The sequence below is a fragment of the Merops nubicus genome, unplaced genomic scaffold (assembly GCF_000691845.1).
Source record: "Merops nubicus isolate BGI_N331 unplaced genomic scaffold, ASM69184v1 scaffold46524, whole genome shotgun sequence".
In the NCBI taxonomy this organism is placed as follows: Eukaryota; Metazoa; Chordata; class Aves; order Coraciiformes; family Meropidae; genus Merops; species Merops nubicus.
In genome coordinates, this window is record NW_008603157.1 from 45,683 (window position 1) to 63,542 (window position 17,860).

The 17,860-nt window shown below is 37.5% G+C and overlaps 1 protein-coding gene across 1 annotated transcript in view; it reads right to left on the minus strand.

Moving 5' to 3' along the window:
- Window positions 1-919: 919 nt before the first annotated feature.
- Window positions 920-17,860, minus strand: part of NHLRC2 (NHL repeat containing 2) — a gene marked incomplete at its 5' end in the record, with an annotated part of 24,283 nt that continues 7,342 nt past the window's right edge. The window contains 8 exons of the mRNA XM_008938561.1: window positions 920-1,182; window positions 2,622-2,847; window positions 3,938-4,147; window positions 5,211-5,333; window positions 5,792-6,023; window positions 6,466-6,565; window positions 13,908-14,037; window positions 15,752-15,873. Of these exons, the coding sequence (XP_008936809.1) occupies window positions 920-1,182; window positions 2,622-2,847; window positions 3,938-4,147; window positions 5,211-5,333; window positions 5,792-6,023; window positions 6,466-6,565; window positions 13,908-14,037; window positions 15,752-15,873 (1,406 nt within the window). The remainder of the gene's footprint in view (window positions 1,183-2,621; window positions 2,848-3,937; window positions 4,148-5,210; window positions 5,334-5,791; window positions 6,024-6,465; window positions 6,566-13,907; window positions 14,038-15,751; window positions 15,874-17,860) is intronic.

Sequence of the window (17,860 nt, forward strand, 5' to 3'; positions counted from 1 at the left end):
TTAATATTAGGTATTTGCAAGACAGAAGTTTTCAGACAAGTCTTTACCAAGAAATCATAAAAGTATGAAAGTGATTGACACTGCTTGAAATAGTTGACATTTGATTTTTGCAGTTTAGATATTCAACCATTATCTACCACTTGCTATAAAATGTAAATTGGTACGTATCAGAAAAACTCCAGCATGGTTTTCTGTTTTTTTTTTTCTTTATATATATACACATTAGAGAGAGGCACATTTTTTGTTAGAAATCAGCATGAAATTCTTGTGTAGGAATTTGAATACTTCCTTTCACAGACAGTTTTCCATGAAACTCTGCTCTTCATTTAAGGCGGTTATATCTAGTTAAGCGACACACTCAGTTTGCATAAAATGAGAGCTGCACCTAGGATAAGATGCATTTTCAAAATACATGTGTCATAAATGCCAGTACAGAAAAATAAGACAGACACTTCTTTTACAGTCTGGAGAAAGAAACCATTCGTTCTGACATTCTATTAAAATTCAATAAGGGCACAAAAGGAATTTGTAACTGTTAGTCCAAGTGATCTAGCTATTCTAATGGTACACACAGTGCAGAGAACTTCTTACAGTAACATCACAAAGTAACACCAGGTCTTACAAAAGGACTCTAAAAACTGTTGCTCATTGCTTAGAATGGCATACATCCAATATATTCACACTTGGCAACCAGAGTCTAGAGTATTACAATGTTATTGCTGCTACTGTAATGAAAAGAAATGAGGTTGTGATGATAAATTTTCACATTAAGCTGCAGGGAATGCTACTTCATTTTACCAAGTATATTATTTGTTGGCTGCTCCAGGAAAATGAAAAACAGAGAAAGTTATCTACTTGTATTTTCTCCTACAGAAATGCTGGAGAATAAAACCGAAGTATGAAATCAGCTGGCTTTGGGTTAGTTGGTTAAAAATGCATGTATCAGTTCAACCTGAGTGAAGCTGCCTTGGTTTGTGCTGATCTGTAAAGGCTGATGGAATGAGACTCCTCCCATCACACAGGCACTGCTACCTTTGCTGCAGTAGTAAAGGCACGCTCTGATAGCCAGGATAGCTTCAGCTGACAAGCAGCTCTTGGGCAACTGAAAGGGAACGACAGTTTGACAGGAAAGATCCTTTATTTCTCCAGACAGACACTGTCCTTGAAGCAACCAGGTATTATCTGTAAAAGAAGAACAAGTCTTATCACTGGGATACTTAGCACCATATCTGAAACCTACAGAAAACACTAATTTCACCTATAGGACAACATGGGCTTTCTTTCCATATGCAACATACAGGGAAATCTCCTTCCTAATTTTTCAGTCATAAACAAAAAAAAAAAAAAAAGGGGAAAAGTAATTTGTGAATGCTTCTTTAGCAGTCATTTGCAGATGGAGAGATCCACAGCTCTGCTTCAAAACTACAGGTATATATATAGTGTATCTTATTTAAGTGCAATGGATCTGCAATTTGTCCTACACAGTCTTAAGAGGATACTAAAATTTATTCTGAGATATGCAAGCAAAACTCCTTAAATTAATGGGCTGCTATACATTTGTATCAGAGGTCTAATACTCCAGGTAAGGCATCTGCCATAAATGCATAGAACTGCAGGTAAATTATGGCATTCTCAAACACAAGTGTTGGTTTTACAAGTGGGTTGCTGCAATTTAGCAATGTTCAGGCTGTTACAACATAACCTGAGTTTCACATTTATTTGAAGAGTACGTGAACTGAAAAATGAACTGTACAATACATGTACCCAGCTCACTGCATTGTACTTGGTCTTTTACTGCGAGATGGATGAAATCCTCTTTCTGGTGTTTTTCAGAAAATACTTAAAAGTTGGCTCCAGAATTTATGGACTTGAAATAACTTGCTGAGTTTTGGTTGCTTACATTCTCCAGTTTTACTAACTTGAAGCTATCACATATATCTTTCCTTCAACAATATTTGCAGACTCTGTAGGCCAAAAAGCGTGCCAGCTCTCCTGGAAATAGTCTACTTGTACTTCAAAAGCACAAACTTTAAATCATAAGGTATATAAACAAACTGCAGTGTCCATACAGTATTTATTGATTGCTTGTAGAAGCAGAACTCTGCAAATATGAATTATAACAAAGTAGGTTGTTATGTATAAATGTACCTCAAACACTTTCTGGAAAAGACAAAAGAAAAAGAGAACCTCTTTCAGGAATATGCCTCAGTTTCATGGTGATCTTTCTCCCAGAAACAGATAGTAGGGCTAGGATAAGTTGTTCATAGAGACTGAGTGGAGAGGGCAAGCAGCTAAGGGGGATCAGGACCTCTGCAGGCCCTCTCTAGCAACTTGTTCCAAGGGAGTTTAAAAACATGTGTTTTTAAACACAAACACAACACGTATTCAAGCAAAAAGCAGCCTACCACCTGTTTGTTTTTTAATTTTGGTGCTCCAGCTGTTAAATGTATCAACTCTAAATAACATGTATCACATCATAAGGTCAAATGGAAACACAGGACTGGGAGGGACATTTCGATTCATCACACCGAGATCTCTTGTACTGCAGGCATGTCATGACATAACCTACTCTGCATCTTACATACTCCTGTTCAACCAATAGAACAACACAGGCACTTTACCTTCTGCTGTGATAAACCAGGAATTGGGTGCTTCTTCATTCAGTTTTGAATCTGGAGGAAGAGTCAACTTCAAAAGAAACTGAATTGTCTGGCCTGGAGCTACAGTCAGTGAAGGAAGTTGAATATTTGGTGCAGATTTAGGCAGTTTTGGAAGGTTTGTTCTTGTATCCTTTTGTGCAGGCAGGTTATCTGGAACATCGCATACTTCTGGATTCAGGATAGGCAACTATCAGCAGAAATCAAACAAAATTAATTTTATTTGTACTGAAAGAAAGCAAACAGGCCTTCAAAATACAATCACAGTTTCAAAGCTGACACAGACTAAGAAAACTAACATGTAATAGTATGGCTGTTGGGCTAAAACTTCCTGACTGAGTGCAACAACACTACACTGGCAAAGAAAAAGGCAAGGACAAAATGATTTTTTCAAATTAAAAAGATAAAATTGACTAGTCAAGTTAAAAAATGTATTTACTATTAAAATCCACAACTACTTTAGAGCAACCTTTCTTTTTGAATTTTAAACAGCTGCATTATAATTTTACTTTCAATAGAATGTATAGGTATTTTCTTCTAATCTGGTGGTGAACTGCATGCTTCAGTAAAAAAATCCAAGACTTTAATGATGAAGAATGCACAGTAAAGGATAATTACCCAGAAAAGTAATCAACATATATGTTACAAACATTTAAATACATATTGTGTACTCCTAAAAGCAAAAAAACATAAGAGATGATAGTTGGATCACTATGTCTTATATGTGAAGGTACATATCTGTATGAAAACATAAAGACATAGTGTCATTGTAAAATGGACAGGAGCACAAGTTTGCTTTGCCTTCATGTTTATAAGCAAACACAGCAGTGCTCAATTTTGACAGTGGTTTTGATTTGATAGTTTGGAAGCCTATGTATCCTGTTTTAAGTCAACAAACTCCCAAAATCTTTCACAGCTTAATAACAGGACTTTGTAATAAATTTCAACTTCCACTGGTTACCAAGTCCTCATGAAACACTTTTCGCACTGAAAAACTAGGCTGTATTTTTTTAAAACTCATGTTTCTGTATTATTCCATTCTAGAGGATCATCACTTTCTGTTCTCATGCAAAAGCTGCCTTTCCAAAGACCAAGGCTTTCAACAACTGTGCTAACAGGCAATGCTTATTGGCCAGATCACCACAAATCATTCTGTGAATACAGCTACTGTCCCCAAAAAGTTTATTAGCTATATGTTTTTTATACCCCTTGCCAAAGTCTGTAACAGTAACTTACATCACAAAACACAACTATCAGTCTGTTTAATAAGTATTACTTGCCATGGAAAGAATTTTTGTTTCCAAATCCAGCACTTTAATCTGATGATTATTTGTGTCTGCAACATACATGAAGCGGCCGCTTTCTTCAACACACAAACCTCCTGGTTCATTAAAAGTTGACTCAGTAAAGCTGGAACCAATAACATTGCTTGCTTCTCCTGTACCTGCCAGGGTAGTACAGTTCTTCATCTTGGGATCCACAACCTTAATCTAAGACAAAGACACAAAACACTTCTCTGAAAAATACACACCAGGATTTAAAAGTTCCCTGTTATGCCCCACATTTTCAGGAGCCAGCAGTAACTTTAAGTACCTTAAGTGCACGTCCTAGAAACTAAGTTATCATACTTTAGCAAATGACATGCTCCATCTCCCCTCCCCCCCCTTATTCCCTGCTGGAATTTATTTCTTCCTTTCTTATTCATTCAGCATTTCTTTTCATGATTTTGAAGGCACCTACCCCCTGTGTATAAAAGTATGCTGAATGGCTTGTTTTTCTAGTGCTTGTCCTTCTGGAAACATTTGCAAAAAGAGGAAGAGCAAAACAAATCTGGGAGGCTAACTTCTATATTATTTTTTTTCCTAAAAAATAGATGAGGGATTTTTTTCTTAAAGTAATAACAAAAGAGTTTATAATGTTTTACACAATACCCGAAACAAAACTTTATTTGCCAGATAAATTTCAATAAGCACTTAGTGTTACATACTTTATTCTTCAAATTAAACCAAATTACTTTTCTTTTAATGCATTTAATCAACGTACAGTTACTTCCTAAACGTGAAAGCTTATACAGCATAAGAACTATCATGCAAACATAAGAACTATCATGCAAAACAATCTCATCTCAAGAGTTCCATGGAGGCAACCCACAATACTACTTCTTAAAATCTGGGCAGCTTTTTTAAGAGAAAAGTGAGTCCTCCTAGTTTTATCCAACCCGCAGTATTCCTGACTAAGTACTCCTCGCTCTTTCCTCTAGTTCAATATCTTCAGGAAGATGTAACGAAAGAGTCCTCAGTCTGAACTGTAACTTGGTACTTTCCACTCACCTTCCCCAAGGGACCACCACATCAACACAGCAGCATATGACAGAAAAACAGTGGTAAAGACAACGACCCATAAGTAAAGGAAAGAAAAGGTACCCAGAAAGGACCTCATATCATTTGTTTCCTCAGCTGAGCAGAACCAAGCACAATCTGTACGTTTCTAAAACAATCCGTCCTAGTAGTAAAAATTGCAAAGCCTGTGTATAACAAGCTGCTATACACTTACCTTATGATTATAGGAATCTGCCACATAGAGCAGTTTTCTTTTCTTGTCCCATGTTACTCCTAAGGGATGCTGCAGCTTTGCATTTATGCCCACTCCATCCACATCACCAAAGGCAAACAAATTCTGAAAAGGTATTTTATTAGCTCAATACTTTTGATTATTCAAAGTTGACATGAATTTAAATGATTGTACTTAAATGGAAATTCACTGACTTGAAAAAAATAAAAATCAAGGCAACTTCAAAGCAAGGATACTGAAGACTGGGAGGTGTGGATGCTAGCAATGGAAACTCTCACTATCACATTCAAGTTATCAACATGAGTCCAGCTGGCTTTAATGACCACACAATGCTGAATCAAGTTGGCTATTTTAAAAACAAGTGAAATAATTTGTTATCTGAGGAGCAACAACCCGCGCTACGAGCTGAGTGTCACAACCAGCAGACATTTGCATTCCAAGCAGTGAAGTTAAGAAACCGATGGCCACGGAAACCGATTTACCCTCTCACCCCAAAAGCGGTTCCTCCGGGTCAGGCTCGAGGAATATTAGTAGGGCAGTGTGGGGAAGTTTGAAGTGATTACCAAAGGGTCTCTCTCTCCTCCTACGAGGTGCTTCACGGCGCCGTCCTTGAGCGAGACGGAGCGCAGGGTGCTGCTCTCGCTGTCCGCCACGAAGAGGCAGCTCCAGGGCTCCTCGGGGGCGGGCGCCAGCCCCGAGGGCTGCGCGAAGCCGGCCTTGTGCGGGTAGGCGTTGTTCCGGTTCTCCTCGCTCCCGCTGCCCGCGAACCGAAGGCAGGCTCCCCTCCGCAGCTGGCTGCAGGAGAACAGCACCCCAGCTCAGACACCGGGCACCGACCGACGCTGCGGGACACGCGCCTGGGAGCTCTAAAGCCAACCAAATTCCTCGGTGCCTTTGTGGTAACTTTTCTTTCGCCCTAGTATATCACTCATCACGGGATAATTCAGCAAACGCAATGAAAAGTCACATTCGATTACACGAAGGTACCTTAGCAAGTCATAGCCATAGTTTTATAGCAAAAGTAGCACCTTTCATTTCATCTAAACAGATGTGGGAAAAAGCAGGCAGACTGTAAAGGACACAAGCCTTTTAAGTCTGAACAGAAGCAGCAAGCTTCAAGCTAAGGACAGACAAGAATTATTTTTTTTTTAATGTTAATCAGATTATCTCTCTCTTTGGGGTTTGAAAGCTGTTTACGACAAACAGCAATTTCACATCTCTCACTACAGTTGCTTACCTTCCCTTTGGTAGTTTTCCACCTTCCAACATCAGTGCCCAAATCTGGTGAGTGCCTGCCATTGCTATCCATAAAACATCATCTTCCTGGGTCCCTGAAACTATTAAAAATGGATGTATGAAAACCAATGAAAAAAGCCCTCTTTGGGAACGTTTCCTAGAACAAATTAACAAACTGACCCTGCTGTCCCCATACTGCAGCTCACCTTCTGCCATGGGGAAGACAAAAAAAGCCCAACCAAAAAACGGAACAAGAGAAGGAGAGAGAATGTCTTTCATCTATGAAAACTTTGCTATTTTTCCTCTGACTCTTCCAAAGGATATAAAAACTGTGTTTTAATATCCCTGCCTGATAAGGGCAGTACTTCAAAAGGGATTTACTCTTTGCAACATTTTGCTATCGGGTCCATGCTTCAACTGTTATTTTTGGATTTGTAACAGCCGACAAATATGTATGTATGTTTGCTAAGTGTGTTTTTGGGGCAGTAGGGGATATCTGATTTGTTGGGTGTTTGTTGTTTTTTTTTTTTTTTTTTTTTTTTTGTTTGGTTTGTTTTGTTTTTTACTATGCTAGTGACAAAATCAGATATAGCAAAAAACTACTGGCAGTTGTTCACAGGTTTTGAAAGAAATAACCACAGCAGTACCATTATACATTATAAAGTTATTAAGATAAGGGTAACTGATGCTTGTGTGTCATGTAGATTTACACTCTGGAGAGCAACAACTGCTGTTTATTCAAACATTAGATGTGACATGGCCAATTACTAATTTCCTCCTGCACTAACAATCCAGTTTCCAAGTCACTCTCCCTAAGCACAAGTCCATGTGGCATCACAAAGGCAAGACAAAGAGTTGCTGAACAGTGACCTGATCAAGAAGTGCTCAAGTGTGTATCAAGCATCTGTTTTTTTGACCCAACGAATAAAACTACAGTTCACCAATGCAAATCTACAAATTACACAAAGCTTGCCCAAATAACACTTTGCAAATAAAATGACAGAAATGGAAAGCTAAGACCATGTAAATGCTCTGTTGCTTTAAACACATCCCATTACAGCATAAGAAAGAATGCATAAACACAAGTTGTGTTGTTAAAGACCATTATAAAACCAAAAACACTGCAACCACCCAAAATCAAAAGAAATTCACTTAACTTAGTCTTTTCTGAAAATCATAAGGAACAGAAAGTTGATATTTAGAAACTGAATTCAAATGGGGATGCTTCTCTTTCTAACATCATACTAGTCTATGCACATTGAGTACAACTGTCCCACCTAGTCAGAGAAAATATTAAAATGTTTTTCTAAATGAACATATCACAAACGGGAATAACTATTAGCCACTCAACAGGAAACTACCTTCATATTACTCACAGAAACATTTTACTCATATAAACTTATAAAACATTATACACCTCATAGCTGTTACTGTAAATAATCTAATGGATATTACTCCCCCAATATTTTGGAGTCTCAGAATAAAAGCAATTAAATGTAAAATGCTTGCAAGCATTTTAAACCTGAGAAGTTTGTCTAAATCAATCTTTCTAAAATGAAATTAGCACCATTCCCCCAACTGAGATCCTGCTGGTTTTCTTCTATTCTTAAGCTTTTCCTACATTACACACTGCAAGAAGGGGGAAAAAGCATCCTTCTGCCTCCACAATCAATTTCCTCATACTGTGAGCCTTCTTCAGATTAGTACTGTTACCATTGTAACACAGTTTGTCTTCAGACTTTTCTATTTCTTAGATCAAGCCACAAGTTTCCACGAATGTGATCAAAGGCAATCTGCTGACTCTCTCCTGCACCTTCGCATCTTTTCATGCGAACTGGAGCTCCAAGAATAAAAGTCAAACTTGCAAAGCACCTAAATCTTTTTTGGTTGAGCAGAAAGGTTTGCAAAATGAGCTGGAAAGACTCATTTTATGAGTCACCACAGATATTACCGACGTACTGGCAAGGCCAAAACCACCCCAACAAACACTGCCCCACCCCAGAGTCACCTTTGAGTAGAGCTTGTTTCTAATAGACTGAAATGGAGAAAATGGCCCAGGGAATCAGTCCACTACTTCCTATGTAGTACTTGCTCAGGTTCTGGATTTTATCTTTCCATGATGTGTATCTTGCACTTTTCAGATACTACTATACACCCCAGAATGAATAATGCTAAAATCACGGGGTCCATTCAGGAAGTGAGCTTTTTATCTTGCTATGCTCTCCAGTTCATTCTGAAAGATCTCCAAAAGTGCCTTATTAATTATTTAATATTCACTTCATTTACCAGTGAAATGAAAGAGTAAGATTTAACTGAGCACTTCAGAGAAATCTTTGCCATTCATCTATCTAGTACTCTAATTCCACACACTGAAAACTCCATGCTGAGAACTATGTTGTGATTTCTTACTCTAATTCTGCACACTGAAAGGCTTCTCAAATATGAGACACAGGAAATAAGTATCAATATTAATTTCATATTTTACTGAATATGTAAGGTCAACAGAGAGAATATTCCTTCTTCAGCTAGAGAACAGGACAGGAAAAATAAGTAAGAGCTGCATAACCACCATAAAATTTTATGCAACTTAAGTATTTTCTAATGGATGGCAATTAGAAGAAAGAGAATGGGTGCAAGGATGGAAACAGCACAATGCTGAATTGTGGAACTTCTTGTGAAATGACAATGTGAATTGTCAGAACTTTAATTAAAAAGTTTATACCAAACAAGAAAATGAGTTGTGCTGCTACAGTATTTTATCACTCAGTGGTCTTGACACCACAGTTCAATGTTTTCTGTTCTGAAATGAATGACAGAAAACCCTCTTCTTTTCAGGATAGAACAGTTTGAAGACATGTCACCATTGTCATCCTTCTGCTGCTCTTGCATGAGAAGAAGGCCAGGGAGAACCAGTATGCTAAAATGATGGTAATGTCATAATTAGCATAACTCCTTATCATCCTTGAATGGAAAGAATTTATTTTTAAAGAATTTATTCTACAACAAGATAGAAGAAAAAAGCAATTCTTTTACATTTATTCAATTAAGCACCACATTCCAACCTATCTTGAGCTGTTTTAGAAATCCAGTGTAGTTTCTCCATATTAGGGTATGTGCTTTCTTATCTTCAGTGCTGCCTGTATCAAAGCATGGCAAAGTATGGCTTGCAAATGTGATAGGTTATAAAGATTCACTAATAATGAACTAGAGCTCTGAAGGCACGTTATATGATGCTTCACTTTTTATATGATGATTCAGTTTCAGAATCTGCCTCTATTTATCTGTGTTTTAAGAATTCACAGTCCTGTTTGTACACACACACAACTTTAGCAGTTCAGGGATACTGCTGACCATTCACTGTGAGCCAATCTGAATGCACAGAAAAGACTTTATTTTGTACCAGCCAACAGCAGTACCTGTCTGAAGAGATTCCATTCCCAGAACTACCCACACTTCCAGCTTCCCTGTCTGAGGACTGCATGCTTACTTCCAGTCTGGGAATCAAAAGCCTGGGAATCAAAGCTACATTTTGTGGCTGGCACCGCTGGCATTTTCTAAATAGACTGAAGTTCAAAAATGTTATTCTTGTCTACTAATTTTGTCTTTAAAAAAAAAAATAGCACGGAAGAAGACTGTTGGTACACTCATCCTCTGCAAAAACATGAGGCAAAACGGGCTCCACAACACGCCCTCTGTTCTCTGCTGCCTATGTGCACACAGGAATGCAAGTCTCACCTTCACTTATGTCAGTGGAAGTTTACCAAATTCAACCCAAATATGACTTGACAGAGCAACTAGAGAATCGTTGTTCTTGAGTGAGACAGAGATAGCAAAGCCCCAAAGGAATGTCTTAGCATCTTAAGCCTGGACTGTTAAAAGTAAACAGTATCCTTTTTAGAGTTGAAAAAATTAATTTCCTCTTTTTTTTCCTGTGCTACCTGGCATTCTTTCACATAGTGTTGCATCATGCGAACACCATAACCCTTCAAGAAACAAAATGCTTCCAGAATTTTCCTCCTTAGTTAACATACCTACCCTCTCATCAAGGAAACCTGCAGCGGTACTAAATAATCCACTAGCACAAAATAGAGAAAAAAAGTTTTCTACAAAAGTTTTTCTAGAAAAAAAAAAAAAACATCTTAAGACACTACTGTCTTTTAAGGGCTACAAAAAGTGTACCAGTATAACAAGGTACTGTACTTCCATTTAAATAATATCTATGTAAAACCTAAACTGACAAAAGTTTCCAACTGGTTTGCTGGAAGCATGGTCAGTACTGTACTTGGGAGTTTCTATAAATAGACTACAATCATGCAATTTAAGATCAGATTTTGGAATGTGAAGCACACAGTTATGTCACCAAGCACAGGTCATTGTCCCGTTCCTTCCAGCAAGAATGCAGCTATCAAGTACATTTCATGCTCAGATCAACTGTGCATTTAAGTATCACTTGCTTTCAACACCCACTGAATAAAAATAGACAGGGACAACAGCAGAAAGCTAAAAATGCACACAGTAATTCAATAATGTGGTTTTAAGCTGCTGGCCCTCCCCCTGTATTACCCTCCACAATCTATGTCAATGAAAATTTCAGCACAAACTCCAACAAAGACAGATTTTAATTCATGGAGTTCATTCAAGAATTTTAGAGGGCAAAGGTAAAACGCAGCCTCTGTGGCTGCAACTACAGAAATAAAAGATGACAGGGAAGAATCCTGTCTGCCTGAACCCTGGCATGTGTTTTCTCACCGTTAACTCCCCTAACCTTAAAGAGACACATTGGTGCCAACTGTCTTTTAATGATATTTCACAGTCACTTAACCTCTTTGCCTCAGACTTCAGGATCTGTATAAAACGGGGAAATAAAATCCTATTACCTCACAGAAATACTACAAGGATGGTTAAAAGCATGTTACATAGTAGTACCTATTCTGAGTATTTTATCTGTACCCTCAAACTTTTTTTTCTTAATATTTTTAATTTCACAACAAACTACACATAAAAATTTTAAAAGGAAAACAATTAAGTCTTTCAATTGATCAATACACACTCCAAACTTTACATAGGAGTAATTTGAAGAAATATAAATGATAGAGAAAAATTTTTTTCTCTTCCTACAAAACTGTGCTCCATTTACTGAATAACAAATGCACCCTATGACACACTGGATAGTGACAGGAGACCCCAAATTGCTCAAGCAGCTTGCAACAATAAGGTAAGAACTTTCATAAACTCTGCTGCAGTTGATAAACTATTCTGATGTCTGAAAACAAAGAAGTCACTGCAGATCATGAAAGTGTCTACTGCTGTAAGACAAAGGCACTGCAGACTACAACACCCAGTCCTGGCTCCTGGTGCTCCACGACAGCCTCACGTCAGTGTTCCACTCAACATAACCCTCCATTCTGATGATTCTCTCCAGTTATAGTTTTCTGAAGAATTTTATATAGTTATTACAGTAATTTATATTTTTCCTAGCCCACTTTACTCACACAAAACCACATTAAAAAAAAAAATCTTAAAAAGAAACCAAAAGCACAACCCTTCCCTATTTTATCTATTTGGCCTATTCTCCACTCAAAGAAAGAATTTAAATTGACTTAATCTCCTCTTAACTGAAGATTATGTTACATTTTGTTGAGATCTAAATAGACAACTGACTGGTAGGTTCTAATTGAATATGAAAAAAAAATTGTTCTGGCCTGAACAGAGTGCATTCAGAAGGTTTGATTTTTATATAAATACTCATAAAAATTCAGCAGTCAACACTGAACAGTGCAGATGACTAATCCTCTACAGGTGACTAATTCAGTGATTACTCTGTTCATGTTGATAAAAATCATATCAATTAACATTTAACAAGCAGAGCTCTCAGAAATAAAAATTATCAACAGATATTGAACTACTGGCAGATGCAGAAGAAAGCATCATGAAAAATGAAACATAAAATTATAGGATATTTTGAATAGTTCTGTTAACCAGTTTAAGTTTGTGAAGCACTACTGAGTTATTAGTCTCCTCCTTTGCTGATCTGTGAAACAGCTCTGCAGTAACAAACCACAGAGATCAGCTTTCTGGTTCAAGACACCTTGGAAACTATACCATCTAGTCACACAACAGCCTACTGGTTCACAAAAGGACAATCAGATTGGATAAAATGCAGCAAAGCTCAAGCCTCCATTCATGGCAACCCACATCTGGTGAGATTCTCCTTCAGATACTCCTTCCTCTTACAAGTAGGATTCCATATGCTTATCACAGATTGTAAAGGTCATGGGCAAAGGCTTTGAAGAAAGTGCTTTTTTTTGTAGAAGACCTGTTACTACAAGTGTTAAATCTAAAAATTTATGCTAACATAAGTAGTGCAGGCTGGTGGTAAACTGTCCATCCTGACAGTGTATTTGTATCATAAGACTTCTACACAATCACCATTTATGAAACTAGCTTCATGTTCCCTCAGATGTAAAGTTTTGAGTGTGTTTTCCTCCCTTGTAACTGAACTCAGATTATAACAAATGCTTCCTGGCCAGTAAAATGTTCTAATTTACTCACCTTGCAAAGCACTTCTAATTTAAACACACTAGACTACCATGCTACTTCACCACTCCAATCATCTGCAGATCCAAGAAATCTCAACACTGGAAGTCAATTTTTATGCCTGAAACAGTTATCTGGGGGTTTTACGCCACATTAAAGCCTTGTTCCATCATTGTTAGGAAACTGGCATCTGCAACTTCTCAATTCTATTGAAATGGAAAGATGAGAAAATAAGAGTATCAGCTCACAGTGACAGTTGAGAACATGGCAGTTACGTGATGTCAGGCTCAGGTGTGTTAAGTGGAAAAGAAAGAAAGCTACTTAAATCCTCAGAGCTGATTATTTTGCAAAGACTTAGTTTTTACTGCCTGAAGCTTGCAAGTTTTCTTCTGAGGTATTCCCCTCCTGTCTGACTTGATTCTATTACAGTCTTGAGTCTAATGACTTCATATCACCTAAACAGGAACACAAGTCCCCAAGTAACATTCATTTTATTTCCTAAACTCAAACATTCCTAAGTGGTCACGCATGTGAGTAGAGTCGAGGAAAGGAACTTCTAGACAATGCTCACTTCCTGTCAAACGTAGCTGCTTCTTAAGTGATCCTGACACAAAGCACCAACCTAACAAAAGCAATCACCATTTCCTTCTGGATTTGGACCCAGTAACTATGTAACAGGCTACAAAAGAATTTTTCTCCTATCATGTAACAGCTGACTTTCTTTCAGCATTCAAAGCAGAACTGCAGTTGCCACTTGAAGAAGAAACCACTGTTTTTTACACTCAGTTGTAAAGTAATTTATCTTTACTTTTTCGTATCTTGGACTGTTACCAAAACAGGAAAACATTTAGCAAACAGTCATGCACGTGTAAACACGAGATGTTAAGAGCTCAACTGATACAATACTTGAATTTCCGAAGGCCACATCCCATGGAGAGCTGATTGGCTGTTCTTCTCCTTGTGCTCCACCTTCTCTATCAACACCTTGTATCCCAATGCCTGCTACAGTGGTCACTATCTCCAAGTCCAGGTCAATCTATAAGAAGCAAAATTATATACACCGAATGTACAACGTTAACTTGACTGAAGTTAGAGATAATTTGAGCTATATGTCAAAACCAGAGGTTTTTCTGACAAATAAAAATCCTAACAAATTTCAGGTATTTATGTAGGAAAACAACTAATTTTACTACAGTGCTTGCTGATGGGGAAGGGGAAAGCAAGAGGCAGCAGGAAAACCATGTGTCTGGAATTCTCTTCCACACTGCTCTGTCAAGGTTTGCTCAGCAATTGTAGAAGAAAACATCAAAATTTTCTGGAGAAATACTCAAAGATGTGGATGTTTTACTTTAAACTTCTGTAGGAATATCACAAAAATTCTGATTCTGTAATATTATCTTCTATCTCCATATAAAATAATCTGTACAAAGCAAGTTATTTTTGCAGTTCATTTCATGCCCTTGAGAAAAAAAAAAATGTTTTGATTTGATTGTTGCAGCCTAAATACCTGTATTTTTCCTAACCCTTTTGTTAATTTTCTAAGTGACTTCCAATACCTCTCATGCATTTTTATCATAATGATCTTGCAGGGAGTCTCTCACATACAGAATCTTCTCACTTTTGTAGCAGTAAATGCACTTTTTTGCAAGGCTCATGGCCTGTACGTCCTGTAGCTGTTACATTAATTTTGGATACCCTCATGACACATCTAAATGAAAGGGAACAGCTAATTATCATGAAAATGCTTACACAGTATGATCCATCTCTTCGCATGTTCCTGTGCTGCCTTTGCTACCTGCAACAATTTCCTGTGGTCACCAGGTTACAGTGATGAATATTAGTAAGAGGAGGACCCTGGAGCAAACTACTCATTTTTAGTAACAACAGGGGGCCTTGGTCCTTTCCAGATTAAAACCTGGTCGCCAACTACAATGAATACAACGCAGGGAGTTTGTGGACTCGTGCTTTGAAGTGGAACACAGAATGAACCTATTGAACAGTACAAAGGCACCTGAACAATACAGAGGCTCCCCAGATGGAGTAAGGCTGTGCAACTCTCATGTTGAGGCAGACACACTGCTGAGGATCCAAGTACAAGACCTTCTGAGATGCATAAAATACTTGTAATAGGCTAATATACTGCTGTAACAAACTTACCTTCTGATCATTCTAAATTTGACCTAATCAAATGTAAGATTCAAAGACAATACATATAGAGTAACATTCCTACATGCTAAAACTTTGCAAGCATTTGATAAAAAAAAAAAAACACCTGCAGACAATTTTCTGATATTAAAGCAGTTACCTGTACTTTAGAGACCCAAACAGCCAACAAGTTTAGATATTCACTGAACCACAGCAGTACAGTAGTTTTAGATAACAATCTGATAGTACTGGAAGTGAAACGAAACCAAATTTTGCTTCCAGTACTAAGAATAGGTGCTTCTTGTAACAGGAAAGTAAGAGTCATTAGGAGGAAAAAAAAAACCACAACCAAATAAAAAAAAAAACATTTACACTAGAATGAGTAGCTCATTATCATCTTCATTTGAAAGGAAGCACAAAAGTATATGCAGCCCTTTAAAACAAATGAACAAACAAATGAACAACATTTTTAGTGAGATATTGGGCCAAACTTCCTTCCTGATGTTGAGGATTTTAGGAGGGTACTTAATTTAATATGAATTTTCAACTGTGCAATTAGAGTAAGGTAAAGGATTAAATATTGAATTTCTTTATGGAAAACTTACCTTTCTAATCTGGTGATTTTCTGTATCAGCTACATAAATAATATTATTTTTAATAGCAATCCCTTGTGGTGAGTTGAAAGCTGCCTCTGAAAATCTTCCATCTCTCCTTCCACTGTTTGGACCTATAAGTGAAACAAAGCAAACTCAAATATAATTTCCAAAAAAAACCCCAAAACTTCAAAATTAAGTGCATACATTTAAGCCTGTAAGAGAATTACCTATTCTAAGAGATGCTTTCATAGCACTTTGTACAGTTTACATTATTAATATTTTGTGTAATCTCATTTTAGTCACTGTGCCATGTAATTACACTAGCCTGGTGCTATTAAGTTTGGAACTCATTCTCTGTAAATTCTCTGCTTTAAGATCATTTTCCAAAGAGAAGTATTAACTTCTAAATTGCTCATGTTCCCTTGTGCTAAAGGACAACAGCAACAACAGGAGAGAGAAATAAAAACCTACATATTTTCTTATTCCCAACTACATCAAAGCAAGCCAGCAGGAAAAAAATTCAATTTCCAAAACTCATTCCAACTCCATTTCAATGGTTTAGATTTCAGTGTACTTACAAATGCAACTAGTATTTCATTGGCAACATTTTATCATTAACAATAATAATAATTAAGAAAAAGATGACATGGATCTAATTACAACAAAGAACAGAGAGAATGATGGAGTGACAGTCTTCTGCACAGAATGATCAAGAAATAGAAAGGAACATGACTTGAATACAACAGTATGAAGGTAAGCATTGTATTTCAGAGAGAGTAACATTTAAAGAGCATTAGCAGTATGTGTCAGCAGCAGACATTTGGATCTGACTTATGAGTGCACCATGATTTATGATGTAAATACTGCAATTCCAACCTTTGTGCATGCCCACATTTGTTACACTATCACCGACTTAACTGCATCATTTTCTGCCCACAGAATCATTTACCTGAGTCACTGAAATACACAAACTTTTACAACCTACTGTCAGAAGACAATTTAGACCTTAACTGATATGAAAGACTGAGGTTCTGCTGTGTCCCATTCCAGGGGTGCACAGAGTGCTACAAGGAGGAGGGGTACCAGTTCAGAGGTTACAGACTACCTCAGAACACTAAAGGGCAGCTTGCCAGCAGACTTCATCTGACACAAACAGAAACTCTCTCACTTCTGTCATAATAAATCCTGTTTGTACTTCCCATAGGAGAGAGCTATCAACACTAATGCCTTGATCAGGTTAGCCTGGATAATTAGTCTGTCTATCCAATGCACCGTTACTTCAGCTAGTTAAGAGTTTCTTCCTTTCTTTGAACAGCAGTGCCAGTGGTATTTCTGTGAGGTTTCTAGGATCCTGCCAAGGGACAGGCATAAGTAATACAGGAGACATCAGCACACAGGTCCTGATTCTGAGACAAATCATAGAATCATTGAATTGTTTGGGTTGGAAAAAACCTTTAAGATCATCAAATCCAACCACTAACCAAACACTACCAAGTCCATCACTACACCATGCCCATAAGCACCTCATCTACATGTCTTTTAAGTATGTCTAGGAATGGTGACTCCACCACCTCCCTGAGCAGCCTATTCCAACGCTCCACAAGCCTTTTGGCAAAGAAGTTTCTTCACAATATCCAGCTTAAACCTCCAAAAGAAACATTGTTTTCAGTGATTTAGGGATGCAACCACTTCTTAAATCTATTATGGTTGCTCACAGATGGACTGTCCTAATAGTTATGTACCTGGTGTATTAAGATGTAACTTTGACCACTGTGACACTGAAAAAAAGAACGTCTGAATGTTTAATTTATGAAAGAGTAAAGCATACGAAAAGTGTGCAAATTTTGATTTGCCCTGTAAAGCAGATAGTCATTTTACAGAAATAGTTAACATGATCAACTTTTTAAAGCTGAAATGTTACTAACATAAACTTTGTAACGAACCAACTGTGACAAACAAAACCGGTTTTTTTTAAAAGATTGTTTTCATAAAAGTATGACTCTCATTGGTCGGACTGAGCCAGAGAGCTATAAAAGCCGCTGGCTGAGCGCAAACTCTCTTCTGGACTTTGTGGGACTGCTGCTGACGGGACTCTCTTTTGGACTTTGTGGGACTGCT